Source organism: Zonotrichia albicollis, chromosome 3, assembly GCF_047830755.1.
Source record: "Zonotrichia albicollis isolate bZonAlb1 chromosome 3, bZonAlb1.hap1, whole genome shotgun sequence".
NCBI classification, from domain to species: Eukaryota; Metazoa; Chordata; class Aves; order Passeriformes; family Passerellidae; genus Zonotrichia; species Zonotrichia albicollis.
The window spans coordinates 45,046,178-45,060,735 of NC_133821.1; the positions used below are offsets into that span (position 1 = coordinate 45,046,178).

Consider the following 14,558-nt stretch of genomic DNA (forward strand, 5'->3'; position numbering starts at 1 on the left):
AGTTTTTGGAAATAATTTTTGAGCTTCTTCAATTAAGACAAAGTAATTTTTCCCAAAGTTTATTTTTTTCGTTTCTGTAGTCTAAGATTATTATAGATTAATTTTGAATGATTATCACAGTAATTTAAAGCATTTTTAATTTAAATAATGAGATAGCAAAAGCCATATGAAAGGTTTATTCCTTATGTAATTGTACTGTGCATTTTGTAGAGAAAAAGACATTACTGGAGACTGGACAGCAAATGCCTCACATTATTTCAAAATGAATCTGGAACAAAATATTACAAGGTAATTAATGATGAGTAATAATTTTGTTTCACTTGATTTATTCAATGCTTTATAGATATGAAGTCTACTGTGAGCAGTTTACGTATTATCTCCATTTTCCCATCTCTTTTTTGAATCAAAACTGTGACCAGGTTAATTGTTGCCCAAAGCCTGTAAATGAGAAGGATCAAGACTAACTCTGAGAAGTTGCTTGCAGCTCCTGCTCTAATTCCCTTGAGTATGTCTCTCCTTACATTTTTGCATGCACTGTTCTCCTGAATTACCTGGCATATTAAGCTTTCCTCACAATTACCAGAGAATTTCTTTGGCCGCCATTTGAATGAAGGCTAGAATTTTTGTGTTGTCTGAGTAGTGACTGAAAGTTTGCATGCTTATGTGTTTTATTTCAACGTTCCTCAAATTCAGTTACTCCTTACCGTACAACTGAAAGTTTCAAGCAAGATTTATAGGAAAATTACTGTATAGCCTTATGTTTATATAATTTAAGCGTAGTGCATTGTCAATGTAGGGTTGTGTTTGGTGATGGAATATTCAGAAAATGCATTTGAACGTGTAAACAGGACTTTTCCCTTTCTTGTCTTATGCCTTTAGGTGGGGATCCAAATCTTGCAGCTTCTTCCTTTGTAACATCTCTAAGATCAAGCCTTTTCTCTGTACACCCAGCTAAACTTGCCCAGATCCTTTTCATCCCTATCTTGACCAATGCAGTCTCTTCTCAGACCTCTCTGATACTTGTATTGCCCTGTGCATTCAAAACACAGCTGGTAAAATATGTTCCTTGCTTGTTGCTCCATTACATCACTGCTTTTAGTCCTTTCACTTGCCCCTTTGCACCCCTTGTTTTAACTGCTTAGATCTGATTGTTTGTCTTTGCTGTTAAAGTAATTCACAGTTTTTGCCTTTACATTTATTTGCTCTTCATCTCAATCAGCTGCTGTCTTTTATCCTCCTAATGCCTGCCTGGTGTTCATCTGCCTGTTCACTGCTCTTGCAAGTGACATGCACCTGCACCTTCCCATGGATGTGGAATGTCCTCCTCCACCTAGCGTGAACGTGAAACCATTTCTTCCATGAGATCTGTTCTGTAATACTCTTGTACCATGGTCTTAAACTGACCAGGTAGAGGATAATATCTCTATGCAGATAATATCTGCTAATGTCTGTATTATGCTAATGTCTGTTTACCCAAAATGATTCTGACGCACAAAGCAGTGCTTATTGATTAGCTGCATCCTCTCCTTAATGTTACTGTTTCACTTTCTCCCCCACCTGCTCTTCTCTGCCTAGGCTGTATAAACTGCAAGGGGAAAATGATCATTCTCTATTTGTGCATCACTTACCCATGCAGTGGAGGTGTGTCTCATGATGAACATTAATGTAGTTTGAGTAGAAAATAGTAGTTGTATGGAGGGAACTGTGGTGGGCCTGAAAGTCTGTCTAGGCTTGCATATAGATATTCAGAACACCGGGTGTTCAATGGTCATGCACAGTTCAATTTTATTTATGAAGCTTGGTGTTTCAGTTTTGTTTTTTTTTATTTACTTAATTTGGTTTCTTTGCAACGCTTGCAGTTATGGGTGTTAGCATATTAAAATATTATGTGCATTTTCATTTTTTAATTTCTAATATCTTTCTTCAGGAGATTCCACTTTCAGAAATTCTCCAGGTGACTCAGCCTCGAGATTTTTCACACGTGGTCCAGGGCAGCAACCCCTACTGTTTTGAGATCATCACTGACACGATGGTGTACTTTGTTGGCGAGAACAATGGCAGCGCTCATCACAGTCCGGTCCTTGCTGCCTCTGGAGTGGGACTTGACGTAGCTCAGAGCTGGGAGAAAGCCATCCGCCAGGCCTTGATGCCAGTCACCCCTCAGCCCAGCGTTTGCACTGCTGCAGGACAAGGAAAAGATCACAGTAAGCAGTGAGGTGCTCTTGTTCATGTGCTGAAGCTGCTGGTGGTAGTGATTCCTTTGGGAACAGGTCTTATTTAGGGTGAAGTACTGTCTGTTGGTTATCTGCTGAATTGGGTTTATCATTTGCCATGAGTCTCTAAAAATGACTCAGGTTTGTGGAGGGTGGGCAAATCCTTTAATCCTTTGTAGCAGAAAGTAGTAAAGAATCAGACTTACAATATGAATGCAGAGTGCAGAGTTTTATTGTGGGACCACTAAGAACACATGCAGATGTAAAAAGTACAGATTACATATTTCTAGTATACATAACTAAATAAATATATTCAGATTATATGCATACACTTTGAAAGAGCCAAATTTGGATTTTTTAATGTTAGTACCTATATATGTTATGTTTTTAAAATTCTATGAAATGTCAGTAGCTAATGAGAAGAAATGGAGTTAGTATTGCTATGTTAATAACATCAGAGATGTAAAAAACTTTTCCGAAGCTGTGGGTAGTTATAAAAAGTACCCTGTTCTTATTTTTATGCACCTTCCCTCCCTTTTTTCATCTGGCATAGGATTATATTCATTATCAAGGCTCCACTGAACTTATGTATTATTTTCTTGCTTTTAAGACATCTCCTTGTTCCTTGCAACAACATTCATTCTCATTCTGTATTGAGATTTATGCTTTCACTTTTTAGTTTCCTTTCAAATTCCAGCTACTCTTTATCTCCTTGCAGAAAAATTTTCTTTAGCAGTAGATTCCGAGATCAGTTTATCTGTTTCTGATATCGGCTACTCTGCATCAGCAACAGTTAAGAGCATGTAAATGCTGCTCTGAGGTAAAGGCACTTCCTGCAAATGCAGCAATGGTCTAAAATAGTAAACTATGAAATGCCAGTACTGGCATTGGTATGTAATTACAGTGAAGAAGCATACCTGTGAGATGGTACCTCATACCTGGCTTTGTACACACATAAAATGCCACTTTTGATATGGAATTTTTTCTTATATATATATACACACATACACACACCAAAACTCGTTGTTTTCTAGCACCTAAGGCTTACTGTTGCTGACAGACTTGCAAAGACACTTGATTTTTCCAAAACAAATTGTTTTTCAGATATAAATAATTACATTCCATTGACATTGGTAGGAAATAGAATTGCAGTGGTAGATACTGAGAGGAAGTATTTAGTATGTTTAGGATTATATGTAGGAGTATAAGAAACTACTGTGAGTCTGGGAGTGTTGTTTAGATACTTTTAGACAACTCAGGTTGCTTTTTAAAATCTCAGAAGGCCACAAAATGTCTCTTCATCCCTCTTCTTCCTACACTTTGTGAATCACGAACTGTATCTCAAGAGCCCTTAAGATAATTAGGTTTTAATTTTAAAAAAGTATCAAATACATGCTTTTAAATAAAAGGACCAAAAGGAGTAGGGAGATATTGCTAGCACTTGAAATACTTGCAGCAGCAGGGAATTTGTAGTGTCAAAGTGTCCGCAAGGCAGAGGTAGTTAGAAATGAGGATGTCCTTTCAGTTGACCTATGGCAAAGAATCCTTTGTAACCACGTACCTGGTGTTTGGGGTGGGGTGTTTCTTTGTGGGGTGGTTCTGAGCTAAAGTGAGAGAGAAGGTAAGCTGTTTACCTACTGTGGAATTCCTGTGGAATTGTGGCATTGCTAACTTCTTTAGAAGTGACTGCTTTTTAGCCCTTATTCTTGCACATTTCAGACACTAGAAAAATGGATTTATTTGGAAGGAATAACTCACTATTTACCTCTGAGTCATTTCTTATTCTGTAGCCATCTATGGACAAGAGTTTAGTGTGTTCTGTTAAACATTTTCAAAAACTGTATCTTTATTTTCTAGTTACCTTGAAGCAGTTTTTTGACCTTAGGAATTTTTTTGTCAAACTTCTTTGTTTTCCCTTCTTTACCTTGAAGCAGTTTTTTGACCTTAGGAATTTTTTTGTCAAACTTCTTTGTTTTCCCTTGTGTTCTGTATGGTTACTTAAGTACTGACTCAGAGTTCATATTTCAGATGCAGACTTCAGGGTGTCTTTGAGAATTAGTAATTGTCCCTGTCTTCTCTCTGTAAAGTTCTTTGAGATAAAGCACAAGTGGCAAAAATCAGACATCTTTTTTTCTCTAAATTCTCTTTAGGATGATAAAGGCTCTTTTTGAACTGCTAATAAGTTTATAGTGTATTTTCTAGCTACATTGTAGATGAGTTACTTCTTTTTGTTCTTTAAGTTAACATAATATCACAGAATTGTTAGGGTTGGAAGGACCTCTGGCGATCATCCAGTCCAACCCCACTGACAAGTCAGGGTCCAGGTTACACATGAACACATCCAGTTGGGTCTGGAATGCCTTCAGAGAGACAGACTCCAAGTGGCAGATGTCTGCTGCTCTGAGATGCTTTACTTTGTGGAAGTCAAAAGAGAAGGGTATTTCCTGCCTTCCTTGGTTTATCTCTTCTTGCCTGTGCATCAATGTTATTCCTGTGATGAAAAATCCATGTCAATGCCTGCTGCAGACTGGAGAATTCTTTATCTGTTATGTTTACTTGGAAATTACGCTTCCTGAATGTGCCCTTATGTTCCAAGGATTGATTTGCTTATATAATTTATCCATGAAACAAGGATTTTTTTTTTAATCTTACGGGCTTTATTGCCTTTTTAATTATCAGTTATTCTGTATTTGGTTTCTTTGATTTGTTTCCTTTTCTTATGCATTTATTCTGTATATCTTGGTGCCACAGAAGATAAGAAGCCACATTCATTTGATTATGAGAGGTCTGCCTGCTCCTCTTGCCTGTATTTTTCTTTATTGTTACCAGAAATCGTTATTCACTTAATGAACTATGGTACAATTACTATTGCTTTTGGTTCTCCAGCTGTCTATTGTGTACACACTTGTATTGCTCTACTGTTTTTGTAATCAGGAATAGGACAAAAAAAGACAAATAGTCCCAACAAAACTTCCAGGGTTATTTATCTAATGAGTTCCAGAGTATGAAGTTTCTGCAACTAAAAATCATTTCACCGATTCTGGTTTAGAAGTCAGTAAAGGGTTTTTGGTTGATTCTCTTTTTTCCACTCTTTTTAGAAAAAGTCTGCCCTTTTTATTTACTAACTTGGCTTTATCTTCTTTGTTGCAGAAGAATTGTCTCTAAGCATCTCTGTTTCAAATTGCCAGGTCCAGGAGAATGTGGTGAGTCATGTGCATTGTATTACAGTGATGTTTGTAATACTGACTGAGTATTACAAAGTAATTGGTAGTAGCAGTGTCTGGATGAGAAAGCAGCCCCAGAGCACTTTAGGTAAAGAAGTCCATGTTATGTGCAGGAAGTTACCTACTCACCTACCAGGGCTGTTAGTTTTTATGAATGTGTGTCCCTGCTTTTGATGCAGCTCAGTGGATCCTCTTCAGGAAAAGTTTGTTGTGTTTTCTCACTCCTCAGTGTAATTATGGTACCTTTTACAGATTTTGATTAATGCCAGATAAAATTACAGCCTAGCCAGTAATACCTAATGTGGTCCTGAACATTTTAATGACTCCTGATATTTGTGATTTCTTTTTTTTCATGCATTAGGATATCAGCTCTGTGTACCAAATATTTGCTGATGAAGTGCTGGGTTCTGGTCAGTTTGGTATTGTATATGGAGGTAAATTGCATTATGTTCCATTATGCATTTATTAAGGTAGAATGTCTGCTTGATAATATTATCCTTTTCATACTTTCTTAGCTGTATCTAGAATGTCTAGGTGAAGTTAATAATGTTAAAAGTTATGTTTGGATTACTTTGCTGCGTGGTTCTGCAATTCTATGTACAGTATTTCTTACAAATAAATTCTTGCATTTACAGTTTTGCATTGGCATCCTAATCAGTTTAGAATATGCATTTTTGTTTTGGCCACAGTTAAATACGAAGCAATCCAATTTGACCATGCTTTATGATTTTTTAAATTGCAAATTCTAACACTGTGCTTTACAGTATTAGAAGTCATATATTTGCTGTCAGTTATACCTGTTTTGAATTACACCTTAGAGATGTGGCCAAAAGCAATTAGAAAAACACATAGTTTATGGTTTGACAATATGGATGCAAACATGTTATTGACATACTTGATGCAAACAAATTTCTGTCAGCAGGGCAAAGTAGAAAGAGGTATTCTTTGCAAAGCGTGTTAGTCCTAGGTTTCAAGTCTAGTGTTATCACCTAGTTTTTAAAACCTTCTGTTGCAGCATATAACTTGTTTTTAATATGTCATCACAAAAAAGAGAAATACTAGAAATGCATATGAACTCTGTTTCTATCTTTTTCTTTTTTTTTTTTTTTAATCTTGTGTTATATCTCAAGTGTTGAGAAAACCACAGACCATAAATCTGGAAAGAGAGAAAAAGTCATAAGTAATGATTTACAAGTGGTAATCTTTCTGCTTCTGTCACATTTTCTTTCTAATCAGGAAGTGTTGTGGCTTTGATTTTTCTGTTTGCCAATTTTGTAGTTAGGTACTTTATTACTTCTAAACTGCTTGGTGGAAATACAGTTTGGTGTGGTTTTACATCACTCTTGAAAGAGATCAGGTTTTTTGCCCCCTCTGCATTTTTTAAAGCATAGTGTGAATCAAAATATCCTCCCTCTCTTATGAATAGAAATTAACAAATGCAGACACTTATTTTAATGACTGGGTTTCATTTTTCCTAAATTGCCTTGTAGATACATCTCAGCTTGATGTTTTGCATGATTCAATACTTACAAGTGCTTGTAAGTGTAGTAAACACTTATAAAAAACTTTTATTGATTTTTTTTTTTTACTGAATAAGGGCTTAAATATATCAGATATGCTTACTTCTTAATATAAAATCACAAGCTGAAAGAGTATGAGAGGACAGTAAAAGACTATGGTTTTTCTGGCTCTACACACTGCTTAATTGTTGCTGGTGTTTGGAGGGGCTAGACCTGGTAACTTCGGATATTGGCTTACCTGCACCTGTGTAGTCATACTGAAATAATGGTAACAATTAATGGAAAAATTAAGTTGCTTTCATTGTTGTGGGGTTTGGATTGGGTTTTTATTTTTTGTTGCATTTTTTGTGTCCCCTATTCTTGACAAACGTTTTCAAAATTGCAAATCAAAAGTTATAGGATATAGATATCCAACTCCCTGTATCAGTGAGAACAGTTTCCCTCTGCTTTTCTTTTCCAACTTTAATTAGTTTGAAAGACCTGAAAAAAGGGAGACAGGAAAAAGTACTCTTGACATTTTCTTGCTGATGTAAAACTTGCACTGAAAACTGGCTGGCTGTGTTTTGTTTAACAAAAGGAATTTTCAAACTGCCTGTCTGTTACTCTTCATGGGCAAGTTTTAGCTGTAGTCCAGCTTATATAGTTAGGTGTTTTGTTAGATGGATTGGTTTGCTTTACCTTCTTTAGCAATCTAGTATTTCCCTTCTGTGTTTTGCATCTAGTTTGTAATTGACTGTATTTGTGCTAATTTCAATATAATTTCCTTTATGTGGTGGAGTTAAGCCCTTTATTCATGATGATGTTAAAGGCAGGTGCAGTAGTTGCTTGGCAGAGAGAGCAGCTGTGGAGCAGTTCCTGTGCCCTGGCCCCAGTGCTGACCAGGGGGCAGCAGGAGAGGCTGGCTGGCGGCTGAGGTGTGGCTGGGCTCCCCACAGCAGTGCTGGTAGAACCTTCTGTGCCACTTGCACTGTAGCTGTGTGTGTCACCCCTTCTCCTAAAATGGCTTCCAAACCCTTCACTGAGTGGGCAACGACACTTTTCTTTGGTGCAGACTTACTGTTCTGTCATAGTTTAGTACTAAATGTCTCAGATTGCCCAGGCCTTGCAGTGTGTGATCCCATTAACCTCTCTGATGTGACTGAAAGGACCCAGTTGTGCAGCTGTGAAGAAGCTGGGCAAGCATGAACAGCTCCTCACTTAGCCCTGGACACAGCCTCGCTGTGTATTGCAGAATGCTTCTCATGGAGCTGATGCAGGTTGCAGCAAGGAATAATATGTGGTGCTGTCAGCATAGTGTTTTTCTTACCACATTTTCTTTCTTACCACAACCTTTTAGAGCTTTTTGATCTCAGCAGACTGCCTCAGGTGTTAAATGTGTTGCTGTTCTTTGGGGTACCTAATTGTTCTCATGTTCCCAAAGAGTATTAGGTGTGTAATTTCCTGTGCACATGGAGCCCATGAAAGTATGAAACCACTACAGTGGGTGTGTAGATCTGTTTTCACTTTGGCCTTGAGTTGTTGTTGATTTTGCAGGAGAGGCAATATTCTGTGGAGCAGTTATTACTTGCTCATGTGCAAGTCCCTTGCACAAGCAAAAACTTCACCCAGTACATCTAATGTCAGTGTATGTGTACCTGACAGCAGAGTGGTAACTGGTTTAAGTTTAAACTACAGAATTCCTGTGGAGGTTGATCACTTCTTTTACTCATATACCATTTGCAATGCTAAATATAAATATGGTAATATTGTACACCTGACAGAATACACTGGTTTCCTCAAAAAGGAATTTCTGCTGTAATGTTTAATAGCTATGAATTGCTTCTACCTCTTGATGACTGACACTGACTTTTTGTTTAGGAAAACATAGGAAGACTGGAAGAGATGTGGCTATCAAAGTCATTGACAAGATGAGGTTTCCAACTAAACAGGAAAGTCAGCTTCGTAATGAAGTAGCCATTCTCCAGGTATAAAAGCGTTTTGGAATCATGTTGGAGTTCTGTCTTAAATAGACCATTAATGAGATTTTGTATTGTGTCTAAGTTTTCTGAATTGATTTTTTAAATTTAAATGTGTGATTTCTGAGTACTTTTGGAAGAGGGAATCTTATAAAAGCAGGAGCTCCCGAGTACTTGGTGGAGTTGATAACTTGGGAGTGTTATCTACCCCACTGTAGGGGGTCCCACTAAAGCCATGTACTTTGACTCCATGTTGACTCCCTCAGTATTATTTTCTGCTATTTTCCACTACTGGCTTCTCAATCTTTGAGTATTTTTGAGTAGTACACTCAGTAACTTGAGAAAAGAGCATGCATCAACTGTAAAATTAATCATGTGAGCTAAGTTGTATTAAACAAGTTATCCTTAGTAGTTGGCATGTTTCATGGGTTGACATTTGTTTCAAGCTAGTTTCTTTCCTCAGATTTTTTTTTCTCCTGTATCTACTTAACTGGGTTTTGGTTTTATTTTTTGTTTTGTGGTCAGCATTTCTGTGTAATTCAGGCTATTTCATACTGTTTTATTTTAGTGATGTACCTTTGCTACTTTGTTCTAGAATTTGCACCACCCTGGGATTGTGAACCTGGAATGTATGTTTGAAACCCCAGAACGAGTCTTTGTTGTGATGGAAAAGCTGCATGGGGATATGCTGGAGATGATTCTTTCCAGTGAGAAAAGTCGACTTCCAGAACGAATAACTAAGTTCATGGTCACTCAGGTGAGCAGTCAGTTCCTCTGCTTTGAGGGGAAAGGCTAGATTGGGTTTTGTAATTATAAGATGAGAATTTGGAGAAGGGGTTTTCTGTATTGTTATTCAGAAGAGAGCAGAGAGAGCTACACATCTAAAGAAAGCTGAATAAACAAGAAAAGAACTTTGAATGTTTCTTATGTTAATTTTTTTGGCCCTTCTTTCCCAAGACATAACATTATGGACATCTAAAAATGAATGTCAAAAGAGTAAGCATTCAAAAAGACAGAGGAGGAGGGGGGGAAAATGGATTGGGGAAAATAAACCCCCTTGTTTTCAAGTATTGGTAAGCTGGAAAAACAGTACTTGCACAGTATATATGGGTTAGTTCTTGAGGACTCTGTTGATAGAAATTGCTGTATTGGTTAGTCTGTGTGTCTTTTGACACTTCTGAATATATTGCTTGAATATATTCTGAAAGTGTTCTTTTGTTTTGTAGATACTTGTTGCTTTGAGGAATTTACACTTCAAGAATATTGTGCACTGTGATTTAAAACCAGAAAATGTACTACTAGCATCAGCAGAACCATTCCCTCAAGTGAGTGAAGATTAAAAAATACTTTTCATTACTATACATTGGGGTTTTTTTAAAGTGGTACCGATACTGCTGCTTAAAAAGTAACCTCTTGTGGGATTTTAAACTGACTTCTAGAATTACTTGAGCTATATATATTGTAGTTGTCTCTTTTTTCCCCCTTGTCTCACTGAGTGCCTTTAGTGCGTTGCTCTTCCTTATACTCTAAGGAGGGCTTATTGACTTGGGGTTACATATTGAACTTGGTCTGGATTGTTTTATCTCCACGAGTGCCTGTTGTGTTCAAGTTGAGGAACTGTTGTAGGATCCTGAAGATTTGAGCATCGTTGCATGTGCCAGATGTTAATGCATTTTACTGGGATGTTCTGTCAAGAGCTTGCTGGCTCTGAGTTTGAGCTAAAACTCATTGTTTGATTTCTGTGTAGCCGAAACTTCAGGAATATGATTAAGAGGAATGTGATTTGGCTGGGATTCATGTGTGTTTTTAACTTTGGTTCTGTGCCTTTTGAGAGTGAGAATTCACTTCTGAAAATGAGCTGGGTTTGGAATCAAGATACTTCATCCTTATTTGCACACTTATGGTCGTGTAATACACAAACTGCCTCAGACCTGAGTCTGTGCAGGGCCAGTTCAGGTCTTGATCCGAAGCACGGCCGATCTGTGTGCTGCAAACCCAGCAACCTAAAACCTTAATGGACTGGTTTCCATGGGGCTTTGTTCTGCGTGCAGCACACAATGTTTAAGGGATGGCAGAAGGGGTGTGAAGTGAGGCAGGGATTTCCAAGTCTGAAATGTGCTGCTGCTGCAGGTGAAGCTGTGTGACTTTGGCTTTGCGCGCATCATTGGTGAGAAATCCTTCCGGCGCTCTGTGGTGGGCACTCCCGCGTACCTGGCCCCCGAAGTGCTCCGGAGCAAGGGCTACAACCGCTCCCTGGACATGTGGTCAGTGGGAGTGATCGTCTACGTCAGCCTCAGTGGCACATTCCCCTTTAATGAGGATGAGGATATCAATGATCAGATCCAAAATGCAGCATTTATGTACCCACCAAATCCTTGGAAGGAAATTTCTAGTGAAGGTAAAGAAATTAATTTTCTCTATTAGAATGTTTGTGTATGTGGGCAGTGCTTTCAAATGCTTAAACTTCAAGGTTCATTTAGGAAGGAGTGTGAAAATTAGTGATAGCTTGAATTTAGTAGACTGTAGTAAACCATTCAGGTTTAGCCAGGGCCCCTTGGAGAATAGAATGCTGACACAGCGGCAAAGAAGTTTCCTGTCTCCAGGGACATCCGCCTGTACCTTATCCCTATAGCCACGTAAGGCAATATGTTGTTAACCCTACTATTGGTCACTTATGGTCCCTCTAACCTTTGCCATTGGTCAGGATTGGATCCGGGCCAAGGCTATAAAAGTAGCATACTGTACCCCTACTAACTCGGAAGAAGAAGAGCTGAGAGCCTTCACGGACCCTCCAATAAAGCCATACTCGTGGAACAGCCAGTGTCTTCTGCTTCTCCTCTCTCTACTGTCTGCTGGAGCCTTAAGCCAAGGGAAAAGCTACCTAGCAAGCAAAGCTGAAATCACAAGAGCTGGCTAATCAATAAGAGCTGAATATTCCCTGCTTGCTAGGGCTGTCCTGCGGCCTTGGTCAGAGAGCGAGCTGGCTTCTGGCACCCAGTCCCCTTGGGGACTGAGCTCTAGAGCTGTAACAGCTTGCATTAGATAAGACCAAGCTAGGCTGATTTAGTAGACTATGCCAAAGTAGATAAATATGAGATAAATATATTTGTGAAAGATAAATTGTGGAATACAGTGCTTTAGATAATTTTCAGGGCAGGGGAGAGAGGAGATTTAGCAAGAAATACAAATTTCATGCATGCTGAATGGGATGAGTAATCTGACACTTCCCAAAAGTCCCAAAGGAAAGTTAATTCATGTGGGGGTATTTGCTGAATGCTGGTATATTTTATCTGAACTGTAGTCACAGAAATGGTTCAAAGTTGAATCTGGAATTTTAGCTTGTACATTAGGAAGTACAGATTTAAGTGTCAACCTAGAAGTTTACAAAGCTGTTCTCTAGAGCTCTCCAGTGCCAGCTTTGGTTATGTGTTGTTACCATGTTTAGTTAATACATGATTAATACAGGGGCAGATGTGGAAGGACCTATACAAAAGTATACAATAGTGGAAGTACTTCTATTATTGTGGAACACAGGATTAAGCTCAAGCTTCTTAAGCATATCTGAAAATCACTAAAAGCAGTAGGGAAAGAGATTAACAAATAATATAGTAAAGCTTTTAGTGTTTCCATCAAAAGTAGGGGGAACTTACTCCATACCTATTTTGTAGCCACATTTAACATAAACAAAGCTAAATAGAAAATTCAAGAGCTTGATTAAATACAAAGGAATTCAGTATAGGATACACTCACACATAAAAAAATAATTTCTACTGCAGCATGTGAATGATGGTAGAGGTGATTTGTGTTTTAACAATATAATTTTTGTTCTTCTTTGCCAGCCATTGATTTAATAAACAATTTACTTCAAGTGAAGATGAGAAAACGTTTCAGCGTTGACAAATCCCTCAGTCACCCATGGTTACAGGTAAGCCCAACTGCCTTTTTCACTATCTTTATAATGGGTGAATAATTTTTTTGGCTGAAATCCTTCAGAGGCTTATGAAAACTGCAAGTGTCACATTCTGTTAACAAGCATTCATGAATGCTTGAACATTTCTGGTTTTAGCTTTACATTTGATGTGCTCCAGGGTTCTGACCATCTATGAATGCCTTCTTTCTTCAAGGGAAATTTGTCTTACTGCTTCTCCCACCTTTTCCTTTCTGTCTGACAACAACATGGGTTTATTCTCCTGGCTTCCCCCCTGACTGTGGGCAGCGATGAGTGCATGGAGGCAAACATTATTTGTTTAGTGCTGAAGTGGACACACAGCCTGGTGTGTGCCACAACTTGTAGTCCCTTTAGAAAAGATTTGTTTGGAATGGACTTTATCTGCTGCTTTGACAACCTTAGATACTAGCCTATTTAATTTTGAACTATTCTTTGTGGATAATGTTGGGGCCTTTTTATTTTTTTTAAACAGATCTTGTTGGTTGTATCTTGTGGCTATTTACACTAAAAATGGACACAAACTGCAGAACTTATCTGTGGGAATGTAGTGCTGCTGTTTCCTAAAACTGCTTCCTTAAATCTCTTTTACTCCTTAGGATTATCAGACCTGGCTTGACCTCAGAGAATTTGAAACCCGCATTGGAGAGCGCTACATTACCCATGAGAGCGACGATGCACGCTGGAAAGAACACGCTTACGAGCACAACCTCGAGTACCCCCAGCACTTCATTATGGCTCCCAATCCAGATGACATGGAAGAAGACCCTTGATTTGTTTATTGTGCTAAATTGCAGCAAAGAAGGATGCTCCAGGCAGAAACTGAAGAAAGTGGAACAGCTATTGCTCTTTCCAAATGCCGTACACTTAGTTTGGTGTGTGAAGCCCCAGAGGATCCTCCATTGCCATGGGAATAGACTGCTGTCTGCAAACTTTTCTCCATCCCTGACTTTCACTCAGAGAAGTTACTGAACAGTGGGATACAGAGCCCTGTTGGGTAGCATTTCACCCAGCTGGGTGGCTACAAAGCCATTACAGAGGTGTAGTGTGTACAGACTGAATGGTTTGTGTTTTTCAAGGGTTTTTGTTTTTTCATAGCCTACGCAGTAAGAGTTTTGTAATAGTTTTCTAATCCCTATTTACTAGGCCATAGAGGACTGTTTTCTGTTACTTAGATACATCTCCCGTTTCTCAGACTCTGGATTGTGAAGAGACTCCATAAAGAAATCAGCACAGAATACCTTGGCTAAAGCAAAACACGGTGGTTTAGTTGAATACAGCTTCTTAGATGAAGGAATAATTTGCTGCTGTTTAGACAGTTAAATATGTGTGTCTTGGCCCTAATTGAACTTTTTACAGAAAGCAACCAAAAAAAAAAAAAGGATAACCCCATAACTTCTTACATTCCTCTTGAAATGCTGGCTGACATTCTAAAGAGATGACAACCAAAGCTGTGCTAGGCTTTTATTTTGTCTGTTAACAAAAACAATAAGCCACAACAGTGCGCTGCTGTGCAAGGCTGGCACATCATTGATACACACCAAAGGCATTTTGCCTTAAAACTACACAAATAATGCAGAGAGCACACAAGACTTGATGTAGCATATCCTTTCACTCTGGAAGACCAGCTTCTAGCAGAAGGATGTGGAAAAATAGGGAAAAATACATGCAGCTTTCTTCTGTCATTTTGAGTAATAAGA

The 14,558-nt window shown here is 38.4% G+C and overlaps 1 protein-coding gene across 2 annotated transcripts in view; it reads left to right on the forward strand.

The window, feature by feature from the left end:
- PRKD3 (protein kinase D3) overlaps window positions 1–14,293 on the forward strand; it is a 42,120-nt gene extending 27,827 nt beyond the window's left edge. For both annotated transcript variants that reach the window (XM_005492662.4, XM_074537286.1), the window contains exons 10-19: window positions 211–288; window positions 1,928–2,204; window positions 5,364–5,416; window positions 5,799–5,871; window positions 8,815–8,921; window positions 9,508–9,669; window positions 10,139–10,237; window positions 11,043–11,310; window positions 12,752–12,837; window positions 13,458–14,293. In XM_005492662.4, the coding sequence (XP_005492719.1) occupies window positions 211–288; window positions 1,928–2,204; window positions 5,364–5,416; window positions 5,799–5,871; window positions 8,815–8,921; window positions 9,508–9,669; window positions 10,139–10,237; window positions 11,043–11,310; window positions 12,752–12,837; window positions 13,458–13,631 (1,377 nt within the window). In that variant the 3' untranslated portion in view covers window positions 13,632–14,293. The remainder of the gene's footprint in view (window positions 1–210; window positions 289–1,927; window positions 2,205–5,363; window positions 5,417–5,798; window positions 5,872–8,814; window positions 8,922–9,507; window positions 9,670–10,138; window positions 10,238–11,042; window positions 11,311–12,751; window positions 12,838–13,457) is intronic.
- Window positions 14,294–14,558: the final 265 nt, after the last annotated feature.